The sequence below is a fragment of the Scatophagus argus genome, chromosome 10, assembly GCF_020382885.2.
Source record: "Scatophagus argus isolate fScaArg1 chromosome 10, fScaArg1.pri, whole genome shotgun sequence".
NCBI lineage: Eukaryota > Metazoa > Chordata > Actinopteri > Scatophagidae > Scatophagus > Scatophagus argus.
In genome coordinates this window covers 18,764,674-18,792,308 of record NC_058502.1, presented here as the reverse complement: position 1 = coordinate 18,792,308, position 27,635 = coordinate 18,764,674, and the positions used below count along the sequence as shown (strand labels likewise).

Genomic DNA, 27,635 nt, shown 5'->3' with positions numbered 1-27,635 from the left:
AGATCGACATCAAGAGAGATAGTAGAAGTGAAGACAAACCAATCAGGTCTAATAAGACACTTTCCCCCGGTGCCACTGTGTGCGACAGCGACACGACAGTCTCCACCTCTGCGGGACACGCAGCTGTTTCTGTAGGGGCCCCAGTTTCAGTCGGGCCGGACAACATGTATGAGCTCAGGAGGGTTCTCACAGACTCGGCGGCGCCAGGTCTTCACACCCTCACAGGATATGTAAAGACTTCAATAACGAGCCATTAACCCCTAATCATCGGGATCGATCAGGCGTTAACAAGGGCCTCTACATATGCAAATTGCAGCAAGGGTCAGGGCCCTATAAAAGTCGACCTGGACGAGAGTTGCCACCACACACTCCCTCTGACATTCGGTGGATTTACAGGTCACTGAGCAGCACTGCGAACATGGTGAAATACTTTTCTGTGGACTGGCTGGCTCAGAGCCATCACAACGCCGCGTCGACCGAGGAGCGCGGAGCTGGCACGGATAATGCCCCGACCTGCAGACCCCACATTCCCTGCATGGTTCAGCCGCGGCCGCCGACTTTTGGCAAGAGTTATCTGCAGCCAAAACCCAAAGCATCAATGCCCGCTGAACACACGGAGAGCAGCGGGCAGCGGGACTCCAGTCCAGGCTCACCTTTGCATCCAACAAGCTGCGCCTCACCAAGTAAGAAGTCTAAAAACTCCTAACTTTACGCAATTGATATAGTTTTTACGCACATGCAGTGTTTGTAACCAGCCGTTTCCTTTTCTTAGTTTCAGAAATCAGCGGTTACTCCTCCGGATATGAGAGCGAGGCGGCCTCCTCTGAGTGTCTCTCTGTAGACGAGGGAGGCGAGATGGAGAAAGAAGGACCACAGCGCCGTGTGCGCACCAAGTTCACCCCGGAGCAGATCAGCAAACTGGAAAAGATCTTTAACAAACACAAATACCTGGATGCTGGAGAGAGAGTGAAGACAGCGCAGAAGCTCAACCTCACAGAAACTCAGGTAAGAGGACACTCGGTTCAAACAAGTCAGCTTGGCAGCATTAAATGAAATGCTTAAAATCTCTAGTCTTCACTGTTCTCACGTTATTTGTGCCTTCTCACAGGTGAGGACCTGGTTCCAGAACAGGAGGATGAAGCTGAAACGGGAGGTGCAGGACTACCTCGCTCCCCAAGTCCCACCGGTGTTGTTCCAGCCTCTTCCCCCTGTTCAGTACCACAGCGTGGGGGGACAGCGAGCTTACTACCCCGCGGCAGGCCCGGCCTTCTACCCGCAGCTCGTCCTGCAGCAGCAGATGCCCTCTCATCACCCCCACCACGGCATGATCCACAGCCCACATTTCTACTGAAGGGCTGACAGCTTCAGACTCTCTCTTTCCCGACTGAAACACTTAGAATCCAAAGAAGTGCAATCCAGAGTTGTTTTATTCGATGTGTGATTTTTATTATATTTTATATGTAAATAATTTACAGAAAACTCTATTTATCATCAAATAAAGTTTATCTTCTATACTGCAATGCTGGACTCTGCATTTGTTTTGCTTGGCATGCATTTACATACACACAAAGTATACTGCAGACGGGCCACTACAGTGTCAACATCGCATATCTCAAAATAAAGATAAAAGTGATGATATTATCGCGGGATTAGTTTAACATGAATAGATCATCCTGTCTTTCATCTTAGGTCTGGAGGAGGTTGGAAGAATCAGCTGATAAAGATGGGAGTTGTTCATTGGGGTTAAAGTGTCTTATCACAGTTCATTGTATGGATCTCATCTTTTGATTTTCATTATATCAAACGGATATGAGGCCACTGCTCCGTCAGACCAATCCATGTAAAGAAATCCTGCTCAATTAAATCACTGAGGATCAAGCATCGCATGCATGCTGAACAGATGACGCAGTCAAAGAGAGTCAAAGGAGCGACATCACATTCCTGCTGAGAGCCTTACCTGTCAGCAAAGACTGGCCATATGCTTAGCTTTCATATGCATAGTTTGTTCCCATCTCTGCACTTCAAACGGCAGCTAACGGGGAGATCATGGTCGACAATTAGTCCCAATTAAGCCGCTCATCGATGAGTTTACACTTGCAGCAGGAGCCCTCCGGCCCGGCTCCAGAGAGTCTGGGGTTTTGTGTGGCCAAAGAATCTGACCTCTGGTTTGAAGTCTAATGCCTGCGGTTAAAAGCTGATTATGTGATGAGATTTGGAGATATAAAAACCTGATTTACAGCAAGTTAAAGACAACTCAGAGTTTGAGATCCTGTATTTACAGTTTACCTCTGGATTACTGACCTGATGATATTATTCTTACTGTCAAAATACATCTTATGCAAGTGCATGGTAATTTGTAGTTTTGCTTTTAAGTATCTGAACATGATAGGATATAAAACATCACTGAGCGCCCAGAGGCTCTTCAGCAAATGTCTCAATTCAAATAAATCAACAAAGATCAAAGCGAACTTTCTCACTTTCTGAGTGCGGTCACACCCACCAGCTCCCACCATAACAAAGGCTTCCCCACCAGGTCGCTTGTTGCGCAGACAGCTGGGCGCTTCTTGTCTGCAACTGCAAAAGCCAGTCAGATTTGACAGAAGGGTTGAGAGGTTTTCATCTAAAATAATAATGACGGTTTTCAGGTTGGGAGAGTTCGGCGTGAACATGTGAGTGTTCGGCACAAAGTGTCATTTTAAAGGACATATTAGGCACAGAGGGACTAAAGCATACTAGAAATGGTTCTGTCCTTCTGTCTTCGGTAGCGGATGTAGCGCTGAATCACTTTATGCAGAGATCTGAGATGCCAGGTAACTGATACTCAGACTTTGTGGCGCCGGATAATCTCAGCCAGCCATGGACGTGAGAAAAACCACGACCCAGCCTCTATTAACCTCAATTACAACAACCATCAAGTTTCTATCGTTCCGTTGAGATTCCTTTGCATATGCAAATAAAGACGTGTGTCCCTATATAGCGACCAAGAGTCACCCGGGAGCAGCAACACACGTCCTCAGAGACATCCCGTGGGATACAACATGGCAAAGTTCTCTGTGGAGTGGCTTTCCAAAAGTTACCATGATGAGATGACTCTTCATTCAAAATTCCATAGAGAAATAGAGGAATTTACAAAGGCACCAAGAAGCCAACTCTCTCCGACATCGTCAAACAGTAAGTACACACATAAAACCTGACTTGGGATTGAGGGCACTTTGTGTAGCGATTCATTTTGACTAAAAGGACGACACGTCCCGTTCTTCCTTCCAGATAGCTGCGGTTACACCTCGGGCTCTGAGAGCGAGGTGGGAGATGAGAGCGAAGGGGAAGCCAACCAGCAGCGAAGGATGAGGACCAAGTTCACCTCCGAGCAGATCAGCAGGCTGGAGAATACCTTCAGCAAACACAAATACCTGGGTGCCATGCAGAGGAGGAAGATAGCTGAGAAGCTGAACCTTTCCGAAACACAGGTGAGTTTAAGGCTGTGCTTAAAGTGGGCCTCCGGGCCTCCAGTACCACGGAGGAGAAAGCTGATTTTCACTAATTTGGGTTCTGTAGCCCTGTTTGTGCATTTCCATGCAAATCGGCTTCATAAGGAGGCCGCTGGTGCGTGTCAGTAAAGGCGACCATTACAATTCCTAGCTGAGCGTGTTCACTAATGGCTGCCTTGTGTTTCCCAGGTGAAAACGTGGTTCCAAAACAGGAGAATGAAGCTGAAGCGGGAGGTCCAGGATCTGCGCCCTGAGTTTCTGTCAGTCCCGGCCGCTCTGCTGCCGCCCTTGTTGTTTCAGCACCCCGCCCTGAGTGGACAGCTCCCCGCCAGCAGAGGCTTCTTCCCGCAGCTGCAGCAGCTCCACACGACGGCCCTGCGCGCTGCCGTGCACCCGCAGCGCTCCCAGCCCGTCATCATGCCTCCACACTTCTACTGAACCCTGCCTGCCCTTTATCGCCTCAAAAATGTTCCGTCTAGAATCTAGATGTTTTCCCATTGCTCCCTCTAAAAGAGGAATTTAAAAGTTGTTAAAATGCCTAAAGCACTGCTATGTATATTGATGTAACTATGGTTAAAATAACGTAAATGTATTTGCTGCAGATTTTTTTATGTTTTATGTCACAAATTAAACCGAATTAATGAACACAAAGTGTATCTTCACTTCTTCGTCTTTCATCAGTTGCTTGGTATACTGACAGCTTATCCAGTTCTTATCCAGCATTATTTTTATATTATATTTAAACCATCATAACGTAACGTTAATTTTGGATCGGGACATACAAAGTAACTTTACACGATCTTTTTATATGTGTTTTTCTTTGTTTTTGTTTTTAAAATAGAGTGTTTTATTTAACTGCAACATTCAACTGGAACCAATACGAAAAGCTTTCGTGAAAACACATTCAAGGTGAATACATCCTCATCATCATCATCATCATAGCCCTAAATCTGGAGATTCAGTGTGCTGCAGTCTGTTGCAACACTGACCCGGACTGTAACAAAAGGAACAAATGGCGCAGTCTGTAGTGTTCCTGTTTTCACCATCCTGTGATCATACTGTGCTCCACTGTCGCTCCCACCTTCTTTTCCTTTGGAATACATGAAGAATCATAGACAAGAAAGTGTCACTTCTCCCACAACCAGGTCACCTTTTTGAAAGAACATCATCAGATACATAAAACGCTACATAAATAAATAAGGACGAGTTTGGAGCGTCACAGGCCCTAACAAGCCAGGCGCTCAAACGTTGCAGTATGATGCTGCAGGCAAATATTTTCATTTGGCGTCCGCTGGCATGGCTCCAAGCTGTAATGGCTCTTTGCTCGTTGTAGGTTTGCATCTTCAAAGGGACATCAAAGCTTAGGTAACTGTGAGATCATTGAGATCCAATGAGCTCTATTGTCTCCCCATCGAACAATTCGCACTTACTCGAGAGACGCAGAGGAGCGGCGCCCTCAAGTCTGCCCAAGGTGTATATTGCCTCACGTTAAAGTCATTAGGTGACACCAGCTAAATAGGTGACTGATTGAGTCACTCTGTCATAAAAGCGACCGTGCCTTGTTCGCTTATGATTTGCAATTTGGATTCAGAGTAGGAAATCCCTGCCGGTGGAGCGATTACATTCACTGCAGGTTACCAGACACTGACATATGCTGTGTAAATCAGGTTTTATGTTCAGCTGCCTTATACTCACTGTACATTCAAATACATTTAAAAATAAGATAAATACTGAAACCTCCCACCAGGAGGCACAGTTATCAAAGGAGACGATTAGAATTCCACGCATCACTAAGTCCTATAATGAGAAGAACATTATTCATTTAAAGACTTACTGGACCATATATCTATTTATGCGTAGCCTCTATACAATCCACCAGACAGTACAAGGCCCCAGTCAGCAGCATTAACTGAGATTGTTCCTGGCACTAATGGCAACACAAGCATCAATAAATGATCCATTGTGAGAGGGCAAAGGATAGGCGGCCTGAATGACAATGAGTATTTCACTGATCCTTTTCATCCAGGTGAGTGGCTAGGTGAAGAGGTGCTAACAGCCTCACTAAAACTGCACCTGGATGGCAGCAGACAGACTGGAGCCAAGGCTGGATGATGGGGAAAGGCCAGAGGTTGTTTACAAGTTCAGTGAGTGAGTCGCTAATGAGATCTCCAACATCAAGTCATGATTGTGATTGAATTAAGCTTACAGTGCTTTCAGGGAAATGATTTCAACTCTACTACAAATAGAGATGGAAGAAAAAAAAAAAACGCGTGTGGTCAATTCTGAAAATATCATTACAGTTCTGGTCTCTGTCAGTGGTGAAAGGTTACTAAGCAGACAAACCCAATAAGCTTAAGCACAATTCTGAGCTACCTGTACTGAGTATTTACATTTTGTGTCCTTTATACTGCACAAGATTTTATATGGAAATGTACCTCTTTACTGCATTTATATGACAGACCTAGTTACACGATACTACAAAAACATACAAAACATATGACACATTTACATAACACTGTGCATTACTAAAGATTAAACCAGGGACTCCAAACCTTTATGTGTTGCTATCCTAAGAAGCCACCACATATGTGATCTGTCCTCTTTAAACATATCAGGTGGTTTCCTTTACACAAGAGCTTGAGGCTAAAAAGGGTTTATTATTCAATATTTCAAAAAAAGCAAAGATCCAGTCCAAAATCCTGACTACATACTCAAAACAAGCTCCAACAACCTCCTCTTGCTACAACAGTAAAATTCTGTTTATATACTTACACTTCATCTATGTAATAATCTCATATTTAATAGTATATGAGTCACAATCATTTTCCTGCAGGAAGAGTACTTTGATAGCTGCTAATACTTTTATATTTTTACTGAGGCAGGATTTTGAATACAGAAGCTCACTTGTAATAGAATATTTTTACATTTTTGAAACTTTTTCTCAAGGACCTGTGTACTTTTTGCTCAGCGGCTTTTCATTTGGACCTTTTCATTGCAAGTGAAACAGATAATTAGATGATACTGACAGTCTCGCCTTAGGCTTGAAAATCAAATGAGAACAAGTGGAAGCTTTAATAGACCCTAAGTTATTTGGTGGTGACACACTGGACAGTTGGCAAAGTATCATGACAACACTTTCGGCAGCAAACAAAAAAGTGAAGAAAATTGCAGAGTGTTGAAAATGTCTTATTTTTATGGGGTTAAAGCAGCAATACTGAGGCAATTTCTTGGGCACCGTTGCCCATCACAGTTGCCCAAAAGATTGCCTAGTGTATCACCACCCTAAGTCATTTATGTGCTTGTAAAATAAAAAAAATAAAAGGGTTAAAATATCTTTATTGCCTGATTAAGCCTTTCCAACTTGAAGACCTCATTACTACTAAAGCCATAATACATCAACGTCAAATCCAGTACTTAATGCCAAGTGTTCTTTATTCAAAAACAACAGGAAACAGATTATTCAGAAGCAAACAGATGTTTTAAATGAACAATGACGTAAAAACCTGCATGCAAATACGAAATCACATCACTCTACACACAATCTCATCAAAAATCAATCTGATGAAATATGAATTAAGATAAAAAAACAAATCACAAAAATCACTTGCAGTCAGTGTGTCGGAATTTTGCAGCCTTCCTCCAAACAGCGAGTCCATGGCAGACTGGAGCCTGGCTTGTGTGTGTGTGTGTGTGTGTGTGTGTGTGTGCGCTTTGAGGTCAGCTGTCATGTGGAGAGGATGATGAAATGGCTGTCTGCCTGGTGGAATACCTCTGCAGCCCCATTTTCCCATGCCCTATGCCTCTTTAAAGTTACATCTGAAAAAGGTATATGCATAGGAAAAAGGAACAGCGAGTGCAAAGAGCCCCGGTTACTCTGTTGCTGCACGCCGGAGCCTATAGGGCAGGAATGAGAAAGTTACATGAGTACATGTACAACAGAAGGAATATCTGACATACTCTTTCACTGTCTGACTGTGTGAGATCACTTGACATCTAGAGGCAGCAGGCTTTAACTGTTGAATCAAAAGAAAAAAGAAACAAAATGCATATTCTCTCTTTTTAACAAGGAAATTCTTGGATGATATTTTTACGGTTTCTGACTATTTTTCTTGAATAAGATGAATCGGTGTCTAAAAAGAATGAAGCGTGAAGAGGACTTACCCTGTAAGGCTCCGGTTGAGTCTCTCCTGGGAGGGCACCTCCTCTGGGCCATTTATCCCTCCACAGGGACCTTGAAGATGTTTGAAAAAGACAAAGTAGCTGTTGTCTGTGCTCACACTGCTCTCATCCTCCCTCTTGGTTTCGGCACACCTGTGGACATCACAGATGGAGTCTGGAGGAAAAAAAAACAAAAAGGAAAAAAACAAAAAAAAAAACAAAAACCCAGAACTGATCAGTGTGCTACACTGATAACTTGGATGCACCGGCAAAGTTCATTGTCTGTGATGGCCAAATCATTCAAGTCAACAGTGAACTTGTTACAGTTATTATCTGCTATCGCACTGCAGACGTCAGAGGCAGAGTGTGGAAGAAGGGAAACATTCAGGACGGTTTGTTCCTGCCGGTGGAGAAGTTTCTTATCTGTTCAGGGTTTTTCGCTCCCTTTCGCTCTCCCACAAGAGGGGCCCCCTTGCTTTTTAGCACTCAAGGTCTCCAGACAAGGACTCTCAGGGTGTGCTGAAGTGAGACACACACAGTAGTGTGTAGCGTAGGGAGTGTTATGGCATGTCAAGGCCAATGCAACCAACCGGAGATGAAACTGTGCTCTTTTCTCTCAACCTCTGAGTTTGCACCATTAAGAGCAGCAGTCATACATCACGGGGTTTAGTAAAGGCAGATCTATCTTAGGTGATCATCATGGCCCAGTTGAGGTCATCTCCCATCACACTGTACAGCAGCACAGATCTCTGGGTTACAGAAGCTGAAGATGAGCAGAAGCGTTATCTTTACAAGCACTTTCTGTAACTGGGTGTTGAGTTTTTGCCAGTAACATGTAACACATATTAATTTGTTATCACTGCTTATGTTCAACCATATATAAACATAATATGAATGTGCACTCACCAAACTTCATTCATGTGATATTGACAGGAATAATCTGTATAGCAATGTGAACAAGCTTTCATGAAAGTTTGGCGAAGGGCAAACACTGTAAGCATATTAAACAAAAGCATGGCTTTGAATCATAGGTTACATCTCACTCACATAAAAGTCAAAGTTTCTTGCATTACACAGTCTCATATGGATGTAGGATCTGGGAGAAATGGAGAGTGAGTCAATGTTCTTCACCGTTGTACATATTTTTAGTTTAAGAGCATAAGCCTTCTGCAAAATGTTGAGACAAAACCTTGAAATATTCTGGTGTACAGATGATAAGAGATTAGTTTGGCTTTTCAGTGATGTGTGTCTTTAAAGCCTGGGAAAGAAGGACAGTACTGTAATTATACAGTGCATGTGTTGTCAAGGATTTATGCATTGTGCTGTAGACTGGAAACCTGATTAGGAAAATTATTTTAATTTCTTTATTTTTAGCTTTTTGTAGTTGTTTTGAAAATGTGTATATGCATTATGAACTTGGTTTTTATGAAATTATGGGGTTATTAGAAGTTATTTATTTATTTCTATGTTAGCTTTGTCTTAAATAAAGACAGTGGATTTACTTGTAGCAACTAAATCATTATAATAACAAAAATAATAATAATGTTATTGCCACATCACAATGACACTCAGCCTTTTTTCCAAACCTTTCAAGCCACCACTTGATGGCAGCAGTTTCAAACCCTGGCTGGCAGCTTACTGAGGTCAAACACTGTGTGCATACAGTATGATCTAAGTGAAGATGTGTGTTTTAATGTACTCAGACTGACACTTAGGTAAGGTTGACAGTGTGTGCTGCTCCTATGAGAGCGACTAACAGTGACTGCTGTAAAGTCAAATGCCTTAGAGATGAGCCATGCCCCTCTGATGAGGTAAACAGAAAGCTATTTGATCAAGGTCTGATGTGCTCAGATGGTGGAGTATGCAGTAGAGAGCCAGTGTTTGCTGGTATCAGTATGTATTGTTGTACTCTTTTAGACACATATCTACAAAACTAATGGCTAAAACAGGTGAACTCCATTGCAACATTTTCCCCTTCTAAACGTTGGACTCATTTCCTCCACGTCTCATGAGGAACTACTTTTAATTGGGTAGACTTTAACATGCAGCTTTTAACATCCCCTTTTTTTCCCCTGCAGAGTGTTTCTTTTGAGCGGGTGAAATTTGCAGAGTTAAGCAGAAATGTCTCACTCAACAGAAAAAAAAGGCAACAAAAGCTGCTTGTTCATCTAAATGCATCTGCCACGGAGCAGGAGCGGGTTCACTCAGCACAACATTTCAGAGGCGAAAAGTGGTTTAAGAATTTGACACTTTGACAGGATGAGGGTGTGATATTTCCTGAATTTCAACACAACAAACACCTGCACTTGTCCTGAGGCTTGAATTGGCAATTTGGGGGAAACATTTATGCTAATTAGCAACAAATGGCGATTCAGTGAGCTCTGTGAACACCACGTTTGTCTCAATAAAACCTGCTGAGCGATTTTGTGTATTTGGGGTTTTTCTTATTTTTTTTATTTGTAGGAAAGAATATGATACAAGTTACGTTATGGATATATTGATGGGTTAAATGCAGAGGAAGAACACACATGGTCCTCAGAGTACAAAGCCTGGTGACTTTGATGATCCCCTCTCATATCACCATAAGGTTCACATTTTTGGTTTTTATAGAAATGTCTCCACAACAATAGGGTGGATTGCAATGACGATGTTTGGGGTCTCAGTTATAAAATCAGTTAATCCAAATCTGCTATTCTTTTCTGTTTTAGTTTTATTTATTTGGGTATAAAAATGATTCCTAATATCAACACAGTTATAACCAGGCCTAAAAAATTATGTTTCAATAATTCACTTAGTGTCTGAATCTCTTGATGGTCAGTTTTGTCAAAATATGTGATAAGGTTTATCAATAATTTGAAGTAAATCTTCAATTAAAAGCTCTCTGTTTCAGTCCATCCCCTTGGACCTCCTACTAATTTTCTTCATGCAAGTAAAACACATGTTTTGTAATTTTATTTGCATTGACAGCCGCTCCAGGCTTTGTTTCTCCCTACTAAAAATGGAGGGAAAACATGAGGAAATGTGGCAAACAAGAAAGGAGATATACAAAGCATTAATTGCAGTGGCAAAAAGAACCTCTTGTGTTCTAACCTCTGATTTTTGTCCTTCAAATTTAAACAGAGCAATACTGAAAAGAAAATGATTGTCTGTCTGTCAAGAAAAGCCAAGTTTTGGAAATCAGTTAACAGACCAACGCTTTATGGAATTCATAAACAGCAGTAATTCTATTATATTTACATGCTTTATTTCTATGTTTCAATCCCTTTTGCATGTAGAAATGTTTTGCTGTTTTGCCTTGTCAAAGAAAAGTATAATTAGATGGTAAAGATGAATGTAAGTTTTTTTTTTCTTTGTCTGAATATTTGTTCATTCAATTATTTGAAGCATTTAAGTATTGTTGAAAATTCAATGAATGCATTTCTTTAAAAAACCTAATAATAATATGTATGTAATAATATGTAGCTTTGTTCAGGAATTCAACAGTTACAACAGTTAACTGGGAAAAGTTATCAGAAAGTTTAATCATTCAAAAAGCTTCACTACTTCTGCTAACTACAGAACATTTAAATGTTTTAAATTTTAATTTTTTAAATTTCAAATTTTTAGTTTAGCTTCAGACCAATGACTATATTTTGAGGTAAGAAAAGTGTCTTTTAAAACTTATTCAAGTGGCATAGGTAGAAGGACATGAGCTGAACAGCTGTCAGTACTTGTTTGTTAAAATGTTGCAGTAATAGACAGATTTTCAACTTTGAAAAAAAAAAAACAAAAACAAAAAATGAACCTCTGCATTCACTACCATGTAAGCTACTGAACAGTGAATGATAACTCCCTACATCTCCTTTGTGAACCACAATGGCCCAAGGTCATCAAGATATAAAGAATGCTTTCAATAGCTAAGCCAATGCCAGCACTTGCTGTTATTATAACATTCTTTGTAATGTGAAAATACTGCTTTGTTGCACATCTCCTGGAGGCTGTGAGTCTGGATCCCTGTGTCTCCCTCTTCCTTTTCTTCTCCCAGTGGTGAGTGAATTTTAACTTCCCCTCCCTCCATTTCCCTTGCCGTGTTGTGCTTCAGTACACGATGCTGGAGATGCAGTTAAACAGATGGAGACGGGGGGGCTCCCTAGGCCCCGCATGTAGGGGCCAACCCGCACCAGGCAGGGGGGCTGACAGAATAAGGCCATGGGGAGGTGAGACAAGCACCTCAACCAGGTCCTCTGGGGAGTCGGGCCTCCACGCTGCCACCTGAGCTATTAGGGCTCTTTTCATCTGTTCTTCATAGGTGTGCGTATGTCTGAGAGAGGAGGAGGATGAGGACGGGAGGAAGAGAATGATAGAGCATGATGAAAAGCGGTTGAATAAAACAATGATTACAGGAGGTCAGATGCTTCTGCGAACCCCAGTGTCACTCTGTGCTTCTGAAAAATAGCTAAGCTACATAAAACTGAACAGATGCAAACCAGCACAAGTCAATATTACCTTATCAGTGACAATTTGGAGTGCAGAACCTGATTTTACATATAAATTGATTTCTCCAGCTTAAATTTACTGCTTGTCTGTTTGTAAATTGTCTTTCTCTGCTCTCTGCAATGCACAGGAATCTATTAGCTCGGAGCCGGCTGTAATGGAAACCAGGCAATGACTGACCTCAAACATTCTCATTCATGTCCTCCTACCATCCAAGGCTGTAGACCACACTGCCTGCAACCATCTCTTCTCTTATTCTTCACTTCCTCTTCTTATCCACTGTATCTGACACACAGTTACTGATAAAGAGGAGCTTTGGTTCAGCGATTGCAGGCAAAATACTGTATGCTGCCAGATTTGTCTTTTTTTTCCCAATAGTGATAGATAAGCGGTTCCCATTTATCCTGGAGACATAACTATTCAGTATGTACATTTCACTTTTGCGAAAATCATATTCTCTTGGAAAGGAGTAAAATCCATGAAGTACTCACTGGAGAATCAGTAAGGACTTGTGTCACCACTGTGCCACATTTCTCAGCGCTATGATGGAATTAAGCTTGTTTCCCCTCTACTAAAGTAACAGTAATTACAGTGAGATCAGCTAAAGCATCCAGCGCAGATGTCTCAATCTCTCCCTCTTTTTCTCTGTCCCTGAAGGTGGCTCTATCAGACGACAGCAGTGGCTGTCTCTCGTTGTCAAAAGACATTTCAATTTGGCGACCCTCCCTCGGGTTCGGGCAAATTACCACTTCAAAAGGCTGCGACTCCCCAGGTCGCTCCCAGCGGGGCCGGCACAATACGCTCTCTCCCTGTCTCTCTCACCCCACTGCTCAGCAATGCTGATGAGGGCCCAGGCCCCGTTGAGCATACTTGTCCTTCTATACTAAACAAAACTCTCTCCAGGAGAGTAGAGAGCATGCTTCATTATTCTGCATGAATAGCATAATGCCTTTAATCTGTGTTAGGTGGAATGTGTTGGTAGATTTTTACCAATGGAAAGGAGCAAAAGGGAAAAACTGCTTGCTGCAATTGCTTTTGTTTTGACAGATCACACATGAACTTAAGGTTAAATTTGAGGGTTTTGCAAAGCAATGCATCACACAAAAGGCAATTATTGCCTTTAACACTATATTCGTTCCATGCTCCTTTTCTGGAAATCTCCTCACCACCTAGGTCTGTCTCGTTAAAAGATGTCTTGTTTTTCTGCAGCCCTGAAAATAAATATGCCCTCAGAGAATGTAAAGTTGATTTAACTAAGAAATGCCGACTTTTCGTTTCAAATTTTAACAACCTATTAGTGTTGCTTCCTGAAGGAGATTCACCTGTCTGGTCTGTCATTAACCTGTCCCACCTTTGTCTAACTGATACCATACTATAGTCTGTCAAAAGGATAAAAAAAAAAAAAAAGATTTTCATTATTTTTAAGGAATCTGTTGTTAAGGTCTATTGACACTGCAACACCAGACACGAGAGTGGGATTAATCTTCTCATCTATCGCTTGCTAATAAATTGAATAATTTTGTAATACTTATTTTAAGCAAAGTGGATCGACAAAGGTTGGTGCAGGAGTAGACAAAACGCCTAGAATAAGTGAAAATTGCAAAACTGTGTCTCTTTGTTAGTGCAGGTTGTGTCATGTGAAACTGCTGATTGTCAAACTTCCTCTGTTCCCGATAAAAGCTTTTAATCTAATAACACCCATAATGGATGAAGGTCATGTTCACAGTTGTTGTCTATTGCACCTATCCATTTACACCTTCAAGTGTTTCGTTTTTGTAGCCTGCTTAGTGGCCAGCAGACATTTGACACACTGCAAACGGTTGTCAGTTGTGCAATTCTCTCTCTGTTTTAGAAATGAGAGATCTGGGATGACAGCTCAAAGTGCAGTAGAAGTGAATTTCAAAATATTTCTTTCTGTCTATGCCATCAAACTGTCTTCCACCATGAATCTGAATCATCAAAACCACACTCCAGTGACACATTTGTGTGTATGAGGCTTGATGTGAATTGCCTCCCTCAAAGATGAACCCTGAGGCCATAATACTCCCCGGCTGCATATGTGAAAGAGTTATAAGACAGTAAAATCCTACCTACTCATTCATTGTAAGTCACCGTGGATAAAGACATTAGCTAAGACTCTAAAATGTGACATAAAATAAAAATGACTGGAGCTGTTAACTGCTGTACAAAGAAATGAATTGAAGAAGTTGCTTCCTAAAGCAGTGAGAAGATCAACTCGTGCTAACAAAGACATAAGTAATGCTTCCACTCTCTAAGTTTTTGTTTTGTTGGGAAAATGAATAATGACAATCCCTTTTTCAGCAGCCGTGCAGCTTCTCTTGTATTATTGGATGGATTGTAACAAGGCTTGCAGTGAGTAAAGCAGACATTAGGGTGTTTGGCAGGGAGCTGACAGCACTATTGTCTAAGTTGACTGACACACACCGACTCACCATGCATCAGCAGCACTTTAATGTGGCGTGCTGCTGTTGAATAGCTCTGTTTGGTCTGATCACGATGCAATGATATGGCAATTAAAGATCAATTGCTGTTTCATGAAATATTTAATGTTCACACATCGTTCATCCCTGCCTTTCTGGGTTGCGTTCCTGGGCCTCCTAATTAATCAGATTAGCACAAAATAATTGCCACACAAACAACGTAGTGCCTTCGGGACCCTCAAGTGTCTGAGATAACTTTGCAGCTTTCCAATGTTGCATATCAGGTTTTTGGTATATAAGGTATATATTTGTGGTATATTGTTAAATGTAAGGCCTTAACAGCGATCCAAAATTAAATTGTTAAATTGTTGTCTCTTCTGAAAAATGAAGTGTTTAAGGTCTGTGTTAGTCTAGAATCAAACCTGAAAATTTACAACATCTCAGATATATTAATAACTGAAATGATCTCAGTGAGGGAATATGTTTACCTCAAATGCAAATCTGTTAAACCGACTGCAAGACAATCATATCAGATGAGAAAATTATACTCTCATTTCACTGGTGAGCAGTAAAGAAGTTTATGACAGACAGGAACTGGGACATGAGGTCAAAGTTATATCATGTCATTACTTAAATGGTGGCAGACAATTCAAATTTGTTTTAGTAGGACATCAGTAGCTCAACACGATTTCTTTCTTGGGGAGGTACTTCCCTTTCATGAGGGATCCAGGACTCTCCCAGCCCTCCTCTGTTCAAACACAATTTCCATCCGCCTCTGTGCTGACACATGCTGTATGCACATAAATAGTATCCCTTCTAGTGCTGCTAAATTAACAGTATCTGAATGTGATCACAGTGGGTATATGTGTTAAGGTATGAGCCAGCCCAGACACAAAGAGTAGCACACAAGAGCTGTTGATGGAAATGGAAATGTGCAGCTCTGTCTCTGTCTTTCTATATCTAACTCTTGTATTGCCCATGCTGTGCTGAGGTTGCAGGGGGGAGATGTGAGGGTCGTCAAGCTGCTTCGAGTTTTTGACATTTCTCCTGTTTCGTCTCTCTCTTCCTGTCAGTGAATGTCTCACCCCAAGCGAGGTGAGATCTCTCTCTCTCTCTCTCTCTCTCTCTCTCTCTCTGTCTCTCCTTCTCTGTATTCTGTGCCCTGGCGAGACTGATGATCAGACGTGGGGAAGGGAAAGCGGAGCTGTGGCCTTGCACGACGGGGGCTCTCACCTCCTGCCTCCCCCTCATCCTCCTCCCACCTCCTTCACTCCCTTCTAGTCAAGTGATAACAGTCATATGAAAGACCTTCTTTTCCACTGGTGGTGGGAACTCACAGATAAGGTAGGCGGTGGGGCGACTGCTGGGCCTTCTCCAGGGAACAGGGAGTTCCCAGACTCCTCTGATAGCGCCATGCAGAGGGGATGAAGGTTGCGGGGCGAGTATTTGCGTGTGTTTGAGGGCTTTTGTTCGTCTTGGCTTGCACACTTAAATACATGTGGTATTTTTCTCATGCAACATTATCACAGCAAGTTAAAACAAACACATTCACTCATGTTTCCTTCAAACAAATGTGTGACTCCCAAAATACATGCCATACATACTGCCTGCTGCATCCTTGAGAATCCTGTGGCGGCACAACAACATCTAGCATCTGATGAAGGTTAACCAAAATACTGGTCATGCTGACCCTGCAGCTCACTTTCTTACTGTAGCTTTTAGTCTTGAGGAGCACTTGCTGCTTGCTCTCAATGTGCTGTGAGAGAAAATAATTAATTCAGATACATTTCTCAAATCATATAAGCAGGCAGTCAAAGTAATTACTCAAGTCAGATTGAGGGATAAATCATCAAGATGTATCTCTCAAAGATTTGCCCTTGAATAACTATGTGGCTGTTGGAAGCTAAAAACTTGGCAGCGATCCCTTTCATGGTCTTATTAACAAAAATATAGAATCTGTCATGGGAGGATACTCATTAATCTTATATTTAATCTTAAGAAAATTAAAGTTACAGAACATAAAAGTTGGCACACAAGGAGTGAAAGCAAGCAGGCATTTTCCACCTCTGTGCCCACATCCCTCCTTGTGTCAGCCCAGCTTGAATACAAAACTCAACTTGATTCCTCTAGCTTTACCTCTATTTTCCAAGGTTGTTGTCTGTGTTAAGGGGAGGGTAATGAGCTGTCAATCAAATGACCAGGGTTTGATTCATGAGAACCTTACAGGGAGGACAGAGTTACTGCTCCAGTGAAACCGGAGCTGCAATGACAGCTGATGCTTGCAGAAAAAGAAACAAACGGGCACATTTGCATCACTGAAGTTTTTTTTCCTTCATTTTTTGGAGCTGCCACCACCTATTCAGTTTGATAGAAAATATGATTATCTCTCTTTCCCCCATGTGGTTTACAGTAGAAAAAGAGAGACAAGATGTGTGTGTGTGTGTGTGTGTGTGTGTGTGTGTGTGTGTGTGGTTATACAGTGGTAGGATGGAGTCTGTGGTCTTCTCTGTGCACCTCTCTCTGCTGGATACACCGTGTGTGTCCCTGACACTTTCTCTCATTATTAGATACACAGCCTCCTGCTGGGGAGGCCAGGTGTTGCTGGGACTGTCATACATACGCCCCCAGTCAAGACGCTCATGTGCACAGACACACACACACACACACACACACACACACACAGAGGTGCCTCTGGAAGAGGACAGGTGTGATATATTCATCATTACTACTACACAGAGGAGGTGTTAGATTGTGGTCTGGAGATGTGGAACCTAAACTTCAGAACCCACTTTTCAGCTAATAGCTGTGCAGCCTGCATGATATATCAAGATGATGAGGACAGGTGTAAAGGGTAGGGGGGTGGAAATAATCTTGCCAATAATTTAATAGTCCTGTCATTGCCAAAAAATGTGTTCTTGTCTTCAGGGATAAAAGAAACAGACAGATGACTATCAAAATTAAATAGAATTTAATTAAATGCATTTTAGCTATCAGCTATAGTAAAGTCAGACACTGATGTTGGACCAAAAGGCCTGGATCACAGTCTCTGTTCCAGTTCATCCCAAAGGTGTTGGATGAGGTTCAGGTCAGGGCTCTGTGTGGGCCAGTCAAGTTCTTCCACACCAAACTCATCCAGCCATGTCTTTATGGGCTTTGCTTTGTGCACTGGAGCACAGTCATGCTGGAATAGGACCTTTCCCAAACTGTTGGAAGCATAGCATTGTCCAAAATGTCTTGGTCAGCTGAAGCAATAAGATTTCCCCTCACTGGAAAAAAACAGCCCCATAAAGAGGTGTGTCTGAATATTTTTATCAATATAGGGTATCTGCAGTACGTACAATGTAATCAGCTTCTGTGCAGGCAGTGGTTTGAAGCTTCTAAAGTCGATTTGTTGTAGTACATACAAAATCATGTTGTTTTGTCAGCTTATTTAGCTGTCAACCCACCATATTAAGCAAAAGAGACAAAGTGACTTTATTAGTGATGAGCTCATTGGCATAATTAAATAATATTCTAGCCACAAAAGATTCACAATAGAGTGACTGGCCCAATATTGCTCTTATAGTCAGTAGGAATAATAATAATCCATCAGCCATTCAGTTGATTTATGTTTAGTAATTAATTTTCTATACAGAGTTATCACAGTGGCGGAATCCACCTTTCCTGTGCTGGTTTCAAATTTCCCAGCAGATCATGGGGCATTTACAGGAAATATTTTACCTAACTGATATCAGCCTCACTGTTTACTGTTCACTCTCATGACACTCATAACGTAAATTTCCTACTGCTGCCGCTTCACATCGAAAGCACCTAACATGAAGTGGTTTTTATTGTGAAATGCAGAAAATGCAGTATCTTTATCACTGCAGTCAGCACTAACCTCCATCATTAGTCATCAATTTCCATCTTAATTTTTGCAAGGGAGTAAATGTACAAGAAGAAGCATGAAGCACTGTTGGTGGCTACACACTTACTTCTCTCTCCCCAGCAAAGTAACAAACTGCACTTTTTCCTCCTGTTGTGTGGAAAACTACTGATACTGCAGGAAATCAGATCACTGTTGCTATTTTTATTGAATTATTATTGATCGACTTCTTCATTTAGTCAATGTGTGTGTTTGGTTGCACTGTAAACCCATACACCAGCTGGGTTTCTATTGTATTTCTGGAAAAAAAAAAATCTTCTCAACCGGTATTAAACCACAGCTGCTGAAAACAAATCAACCAGGACTTGTGTCAGCTTTAATGTAGAGATAAAATCAGAATCCTACATGGAAGAAGCAAATTTATTTATTTATTATTTATATTTCTTGCAGCTATGCCATTTGTGGTGAAAAAAGGATGAGGAGTGTTTTATGTGCCTTATGGAGTCATTTCAGAAAAACCCTGGAAGAATGTGTTGCACCACCCTGACCGTTGCTGTGGATGAATTTCTATGATTAATAAATGCCAGCAGCACAGGGGAGAAAAGATTCAATCATAGCAAGCATGCAAAAGTAGAGGTTCTTATGCAATTTCATTCAGCCATTTATTCCAAACCCTTCACAGGAGGAGGAGCTCAAACATCTCTAGTGGTTGCAGTGGAGAGACAGCTTACACTGAAAAAGCCAGCGCCATGCTTTTCCCATTGAAGTAGCTCTCCATGTCATTATGAGCATTTCAATTATAATGTGAGTATTCTAATCTTCAGCACTGATACTAAATCTATTTCTTGCTTTTGTTCACCCCTCTTCATTAACTTTCTTTTCAAGTCATTTCTCACCAGGGTTAATTCTTAATCTATTCAATTAATCGAAATTGTGGGCCAAAATGTGAATTTGTAATTATAGGGCATTAATTATCTTTTGATAATATCTTATCAAAACCGATTGAATTGTACAGCTTCCTCATGCCAAAGACTCTTTATAATATTGAAATTTTGAACTGAAGCTCTCAAATATTATTGGTCAAGAATGCTCTTTGGAGACAACATTCAAGCATTCAATTGAAAAAAAAAGACAAATTCTCTCTAAAAATAGCCCTCTTGCGATGACTGTTGCATGACAGAATTATTACAAGCATGCAAAAGCAATTTAAGCACTTGGTGAAATAAATAATCTGTATCATTGGGAATCATGGGGTTAAAATTTGTGGTTCTGAGTAAAATATCTGGACCACTTGAGTGGATGGATAGCTGGTTGGATGGCATGGATCATGGCATTTGGAGCACACATTCATGTCCACCACAGGATGATTTGTAACAACCTTGGTGATGCTTGAATTTTTATCCATTGTCATCACCAAGTCAAAATTTATGACAAAATATTTACAAAACTAATGACATTCACATCACCCTCACCTGTAGGCCTGCTTTGAATTTATAGCAAGAATCAGCAAATGCTAATACATTCTGCCATACTGAACTTAGATAGTGATCAACTTGAACACAGTCAATATTATCACTTCTGAACAACAGTATGTTAGTTTTGTCCTTGTGAGTATGTTAGCATGCTGACATTAGCATTTACAGTAGCTCAAATATTGTTGTACCTATGCAGGCCTACTACCTAACAGAGTGGCTAGCTGTGGACTGTGGACTGTTGTCTTGTTCAGAGACAGAGTTTATGACATGCAATAAATTCTTTATTGTTAGAGATTTGAGTTTTTAAATCCAGCAAGTGTGCCACAAAGCAATGCTACACCACACTAGGGGGAAGCCTAGAGGTTGGAGAAGTGACTTGTGATTGGAGGGTTGCCAGTTCGATTCCTCCACCAGACAGGCAGGAAAAATCTGGGTGTGGTGGAGTGATTAATGCGACAAATGCTCACCCCCCTCCATTAGCTGGCTGATGTGCCCTTGAACAAGGCACTTAACCAATTCGCTCCCCAGCCACCCGATAATGGCGGCTCACTGCTCCTGTTCATTTCACTGCGTATAATTTGCTGGGTGTTGCATGCGTGTTCAACTAAGGATGGGTTAAATATAGAATGTGTGTATGTAAAAATATATATACTGCCAATAAAGCAATTCTTCTTCTTCTTCTTCTTCTTCTTCTTGTAGCACAAAAGGTTACTCTTTGAAAGCTAAAGAAAACAAGGCAAAAAGTGGCTTCTCATTAAGCGTGATGTTGTTGCTTTGCCCTAACAACATCATATGATGGATGTCTTAAAAGACTTCCATTTTAAAATATTAAGCTCTATGGTTTGCAATGAGGGCATCCTGAGTGTACATCCATAAAAATTCATGCCATGAAAAGTTCAAACGAAGAAATAAATAGGCTTCAAAAGTGACTGTATATTCCCAGTAATTGTTTATATCTACTAAAGAAAAATTGCATCAGCATCAGATCAGCAGCCTTGGACTGTTCTATCAAAACATCAAAGCAGAATAACTAGAGACTCTCAGCGAGGACGGGGCTCTGAGCAGAGGTGTGAGAAACAAAAGTGTCTTGCCAGTGCCCTCTATGCCCATAAAGAGGAGCAGCATCCCAGGACACATTCACAGGCCAGCAATTACAGCTGAGCCTGACTGTTAGCCACTTCTCTTTCTCTGCTCTGTCGACATGTCGATGCTGAAGCCTGACAAGACTGAGGATGAAAGAACACGTCGTGGATAGCTGGCAGAAGTAAACAGCAGCAGAGCAGGGATGAATTCACCTTTGATTCAGTCACACAGGGCATGGATCTTTCTGCACAGTTTAAATATTGATTTTTTTATTTATTTATTTATTTATTTTGGTTAGTGAAGGAAATGAAAGAATACATTTTTAAGCTTTGACATAACTTTGCTTTGAATTAGACAAAAAGAGAAATAATATGGGGCAGCACAGTGGTGCAGGGGTTAGCGCTGCCGCCTCACAGCAAGCGGACTGTGGGTTCGCCTGTTCTCCCCATGTCCCTGTGCATGTCTGACTTCCCACCGTCCACACACATACAGGTTAACTGGTGACTCTAAATTGTGCATGTGCGTGAATGGTTGTTTGTCTCTATATGTCGGTCTTGTGATGAAACAGTGATCTGTCCCGGGTGTACCCTGCTTTCTGCCCAGTGTTAGGGATCTGGGATAAGCTCTAGCGCCCCCTGTAGTTAGATACTGCACTGTATGAGGACATACATTTACTTGACAAATAAAGAACATATTTCTAGTTTTTGCATAATTTGATACAAAGTACAGCTTGTTATGTCTTTGTGGTGTACTCTTAAAATAATGTGTGACTCACACATGCCACTGAAAGTGTCTGTGGATGCAACGGGCAGCCTGTTCTCACTTCCAGTGTGTCAGATATGGTAACCTGGTCAGTGGCCCTAGGCTTTGCACATCACTCCTGGTACAAAGGCTCAGTGAATACTGAAATGAGAATCTGGAACAGATAATGTCCAAAATAAAATCTGTCTCTATCTGTACTTGTGATGAAGGAAAATCCTCAATGGGTAGCTTACTGAAGTTTATTCATTCAAGTTCATAAAAGACTTGTTCCTTAAATAGTTCTACTCTTGTGATCAAAAAAATTCATTTGGAGTTCAATTCTGAGGCTGTTCTGTAAATAGTTTTCTAATAAATAATAAATATAACAACCCATGGGCAACCCATATCAATTTCAGGCTTCAATTAACAAATTCCAGTTCTTCCTGCTCACTTCTAGTTTAAACTCCACAGATTCCAAGGATGGATAGGGATACAGATAATTTTTTGGTGAACAGATACAGATAATGTTGTACTTGCTCATCATTTGTAGGTAGTCCTGATGTATTATTCCTAGAAGGTCCCCAACACACAGTCATATAAAGAGTGAGAGAAGTCTGTGTCGAGGGAGGTCATGGTGTCTGGACTTGTCAGACACGGGACTATTATGTGACTGAAAGTCAATGCGGACATGTTTATTTTATATTACTTGTCCTTCTGTACAACAGCACAGAGTCCTCTTCATGCTATACACATAAAACATATATGCAGGTAATTAAATGAAAAGATAGAAAAGCATAAAAAATTCAAATAGAGAAATATGTACAGTTATTTACTTATACAAATAGGAAATAATTCTGTACCTTTCAATGTTCACAACATTAATAGTCCAAAAATCATAATCTGTGAAATGTTTCTCAGCAAGCTTTGTTTTAAAAATCTAACTGGATGTTACATAATTATTATTGCTAATTGACTGCAGGACCCTGCACATGCAAAACTGACTTAATTGAGGCAAGTAGTCATAGTTTAAAGCTTAGGGCTACAAAGTTGCCATATTTGACAAGCTGGAAGTGGGAACATATGTTGCTCCTGGCTGACTGAATTTAGAGTGTTGTACACACAGTTTCAACAACTAAGGCATGCTTGTTTTAGATTATCTCAAAGTGCCTTACAGTTTAAAAACCTGCCACAGTTTAGCAATTTTGAGACACTTATGAACTCTTTCGTCATGAGGACTGGAGAAGATTGGAGAGCAAGTGTGAAATTGTAAATTGCAACAGCTGGGTTTGATGTTGAATTCCACTGAAAAGAAAGTCATAATCTTGGACTCAGACTCTTTACCCTCTGAGAGCCAGGCTTTGCCTATAAATAATCCTTGCACTCATTCGCTAAGGCTGGTTACTGCCCTGCAAGTGAAAACAGCTGCAAGGAGAAACAGTTCTTCCCCCTTTCCTTCTTTGTTTCTCTTTAATTGACTTTTTAACAAGGCTGTGTTCAAGTTGACCAGCTACACCCCTTCATTCCTGACCACCACTCACACACATACACTTCTCTTGTTGGCTGGGGTGGGAAACTCATTAAAATTGCGTGTGTAAATGTGTGTGTGTGTGTGTGTGTGTGTGCAAAATGCTCCCAATTTCTGAATCAATGAGCTATGTGCAGAGCAGCATAAATGAACAACATGTGTATATGCATGATAATGCTGACCCTCGGTTTCTGTCAGAGGAGGTCAAATGGCATAATATATTTGGATTGAGATGAAAACACACTCACGGGTAAATTTGGAGCAAATTATTTCAAGCCATTGTCGTAAAGTCTACGTGAGAACCTGCATCAAGAGCATGAATTGGCATGGCAATCTACCAAACACTGGGTGGTTAAGAACAGGAAATTTCAATGGATGGAAGTAGAATGAATCACTGATTTATTAATTTGGCAAAAGAAAATGAACACTGACATTTCATGATTTATCCAAACAGTCAGCACAATGAATGGTTGAACAAATACAAAATTCACTTGGACCCAAGCTGCTAAAATCTCATGTCAAGTCATTTCATCTAAGTCTCGTTTCCTTAAGAAAAAAAAAAAATCTACCACTAAGTATATTTCAACCTCTGCCAAGGCAAATGAACTTCAATTTGAGTATGAAAGTTAACTGATGACCTTGGAAGTGCAATCTTACCCCAAAAAGTTTGACAATAATGATGACAGCTGAGCCTTGACAGCTGAACATATTCCTACCTCTGAGGAAGTGTGTTCTTGATCTTATCTTCTTTTTTTCCTTTTTAGAAAATATTAATTTCTAATATATATTTTTTAAATCTAGTGCAACCATCAGCCTTACTGTTTCCTGTTTCAAAATCTTGTTTCTAGAAACCTCCGCCCAGCCATAAGAATTAAATGTTAGAGGTATACTTTTCTGCAAACCATCGATATGCTAGTTTTGTATGTTTCATACGTATCACAGCAACAGTTCTACAAAATGTGTTCTATCAGATTCTGATTACATGTAAATGAGCTGAATTTCTCATCAGGAGGTACAGGAGTTGGTGGCGGTGTGACTCATTGACACAAGGGTCGCCATGCGAGACACCACTGTTTGAGACCACTTCAACCACCCAACAAACCGTCTAACTTTAGCGATATTTTAGTGATCTGTGGCTGTTTCATAATTGAAGGACAATTTAGGGATCCACGGAATCTTTGTGCTTTCTCATCTCTCAGGCTCCCATGGATCGTGTCTGGACTTCCTGCTGTGGCCCTGCTTGACACAGACAACTGATATTACCACCTGTTATAGTTCTGCATTATTATTAATACTACTGTTACTACTGCTACTATCATTGTCATTGTCATTCCAGTACTCTGTTGTTATCGCTGTTGTTATGGATCTGAGTCTATGTACCCCCCACCCACCCACAACCCAACCGGTCAAGGCAGATGGCCGCCCACACTGAGCAGGGGTCTGCTCCGAGGTTTCTGCCTTCTAAAAGGGAGTTCTTTCTCAACACTGTTACCAAGTGCTTCTTCATGGAGGCTTTGTTGGGTCTCTCTAAAAATCAAATTAAAAAGTTTGGTCTAGACCTGCTCTACTTGGAAATGAAGTGAAAAACAAAACAGCTTGAAACAAGTGACATTCTTGAACATAAGAACAGTCTGTTAAAATGAAACATCTTGTCAAACAAAAAACAAGCGTAATACCTTGACTTAAGATATTTCCTTTTACTTAGATTTTAGTTTTTTAGTCCAGCTTCATGTAGATGGACCCCTCCCTGTTATAGTAATAGTTTGTATTTCAGTGTGAAGTTCTTCTTTTCCGACAGGCAGAGGAGATTTCACCCCAGTCACCACACCTCACAACAGAATTTAATTTAGTCAAATACCATAAATGTGTCTCTTCTCTGCTGCCTCTGTGTGGTGTATTCTGAAGAGACATGGCTAACTATCTCACCTCATGCAGGTTTCATTAAGCGGCAATTGCTGCACTAAATTTAAGCAATAGTGAGCTTTTAGTGACGGGTTAAATTTACTTCCTCTCCTTTCATAAAGCACTTCAGGTATTTCTTAAATAAGCTCTTTTATTGCATTCTGATGTGGAACAATTCCAGGTATTTGATACATCATTTTGGGGATTTCTGACCACCTCAGTGTGCTGTAAACATTCCCTGTTCAGGTGCAAGTGCTGATGTGCAAAATATGCAATAAGCCTAATAAGCTTGAGACAGATGCCAGTGTGACGCTGAGAGGATGTTTATTGACTTTCTTTTATTCTTTCCTTCCTGTCCTTCCTTTTGGTTTATTTACCTCTTTTAGCTGCCACAAGGCTGGTGGATTAGCAACCACCCCAAGGGGTAGGTTGTTCACTTTACAGAGGACTTCAGGGGGACTGAGCTGATGTTATCGTTTCCTCTGAAGTCTGCACTATCTCTTTGAACACACTTTATCTTCACATCTTTGCACTCGCCTGCAAATGGAGCAACACACAGGGGCTGCTTTGAAATGAATTAGCAATAGGAAGGTGCCCGAGTCACTTGTGAAGCATACTTAATTTGTATAACATAAATTAATGTTCTAAAAATAAAAATCTCATCCGCCCTTTGAGAGGGCTCATGGAGAGCTTGAAACAATGAAATCCAGACAGTGATGAGGGACGACATTGAAAAATTAGCAGAGTCAAAATGTCACCTTCCCCCCTGAAGTGCTGCAGCCAAGCGACCATTAAAAAAAAGAAGAAGATGACTGAACAAAAGAGGCGCTAAGCATCCAACTTTAGCTGGGATCCCAGCTGACGGAGAAAGCAAAGCAAAAAGACTGACAGACTTCAAGGGAGCTCAGAGAGACCTTCTTGCTTTTGTATGGTCCCTCTAGCCCCTTTCTGCTATGGAAGGAAATAGGAACTGTGTGACACTTGGCTCCTGTGGGCCTTCGCTGGTACAAGCAAGCAGAAATGTGATGCTTTCTGCCATGGCTCTGCACTCCGACTGTTGTTGTTGTTTGGGTGTGGAGGAATCAGAGCCGGGACTCAGGGCTCTACACCCAAGGGAGAGTAGATTTCATATTCCAGAGTGAAATGCCTTCTGGCACTCTTCTGCCAGCCCTTGATTTGAATAGACAAGAGCTGCTGGGGAGGATTGAGGGATAAAAGAGGCTGAGCGAGAGAAGTGACTAGCTTTGAGAACAGACACAAAGTCTATATGCTGTATCAGCAGTCCGATGTATGGAGAAAAAGAGTGCTGAGTGTGAAGTGATACTGAAATAGAAGATGCACATCTTGTTATGCCTTAGCCGGAAAACACAGTAGAAATAATGTTTGTGGAGTCTGTTTACACCTCTAACCATTTGGTCTTTACAACAGTGGATAGAGTTGCAAATCATGGTGGTATCTGCAGTGTTTTCTGTATTCCCAATTCAAAATTTTATTTGAATAATTTTATCCACAGTGTTGCTCCTACCTGGAGGCAACACGTGACCTGTCAGGAGAAGGTCAGACAGGACCTCTGGGAGTATTTTGGGCATCGGAATGTTGGAATGAATGAATGAATGAATGATTCTCTGGGTCCTGTACTTTGAGGGTGGAGCCTCCAGGTGGGAGGTGAACATATGATTCATTTTACTCACTTCACATGTCAGTGATTTTAATGTTGTGGCTGACAGGTGTATGTGCACCAGAGGATTCAAGTTTGCACATCACAGTTGTGTGCTATTTGTGATGTTACAAATTATGGTTGCAGGATCTGCCCTTCATTGGGTTGCATATGAGCTATGAGGACTTTGAGCAAACACTGCTCCAGTCAGGCAAAACCAATATTTCAGGCAAGTAAAAATGTTCATTTGAGAAAGGTCAAGAAAAATATTGATGCAGGAAATTTTTTTCTTACATTTTCTTTATTTGTCTAGGATTGTTTTTGCCACCTCTTGGGGGTCCTGACCTGTAGTTCTAGTCTAATTATACTGAGTGTTTGCATGAGCAGTTGTTTGCCCAGAGACAGTTTTTTCATATAACAAATGAAAGGGTCGGGGTGAGAAAATTGGTTGTAAGGCGTGTGATAAGAGCAGCTCTGAAACACTGCACCAGTGACTCTCTAATGACTTTGTGTCTCCTGCAGAGCAGCAAGCAGTCTTCTATAGCATTAGGAAAGTTGTGTTTCATTTTGCTATGACTCACACATGCCTACACAGACAGTTTTTGCAATGAGCTCTGCATTCGTAGCCCTAGTCTCACCTTCTGTTTTTTATATCCTTTTCTTTTCACGGCCGCAAAGGATTAATCAGAAGCTATTATAATGCAGCGGCAAATAAGCAGACATGTCTCTTTCTCCTCCCTTTGACCTGAAATGCATCAGCAGCCTTCCTCCCTCTTTAGTAAAGACTGCCATGAGAGCACATCAAACACATGCCCTCTGCACCCAAG

At 41.2% G+C, this 27,635-nt stretch overlaps 2 protein-coding genes and 1 long non-coding RNA gene across 3 annotated transcripts; 2 read left to right on the top strand and 1 right to left on the bottom strand.

Annotated features, from left to right (window-relative positions):
- Positions 1-216: 216 nt before the first annotated feature.
- Positions 217-1,512, top strand: vox (ventral homeobox). Its single transcript, XM_046402510.1, has 3 exons — positions 217-683; positions 773-1,005; positions 1,109-1,512. The coding sequence occupies exons 1-3, from the start codon at positions 419-421 to the stop codon at positions 1,349-1,351; spliced, it is 741 nt and encodes a 246-aa protein (XP_046258466.1). The 5' UTR covers positions 217-418; the 3' UTR covers positions 1,352-1,512.
- A 1,291-nt stretch (positions 1,513-2,803) lies between these two features.
- vent (ventral expressed homeobox) lies at positions 2,804-4,102 on the top strand. The gene is made up of 3 exons (XM_046402553.1): positions 2,804-2,810; positions 3,241-3,467; positions 3,678-4,102. The coding sequence occupies exons 1-3, from the start codon at positions 2,804-2,806 to the stop codon at positions 3,924-3,926; spliced, it is 483 nt and encodes a 160-aa protein (XP_046258509.1). The 3' UTR covers positions 3,927-4,102.
- A 2,800-nt stretch (positions 4,103-6,902) lies between these two features.
- Positions 6,903-8,380, bottom strand: LOC124066518. Its single transcript, XR_006844621.1, has 2 exons — positions 7,650-8,380; positions 6,903-7,382 (listed from the first exon to the last, which is right to left on the bottom strand). It is a non-coding gene; the product is annotated as an uncharacterized LOC124066518 (long non-coding RNA).
- Positions 8,381-27,635: the final 19,255 nt, after the last annotated feature.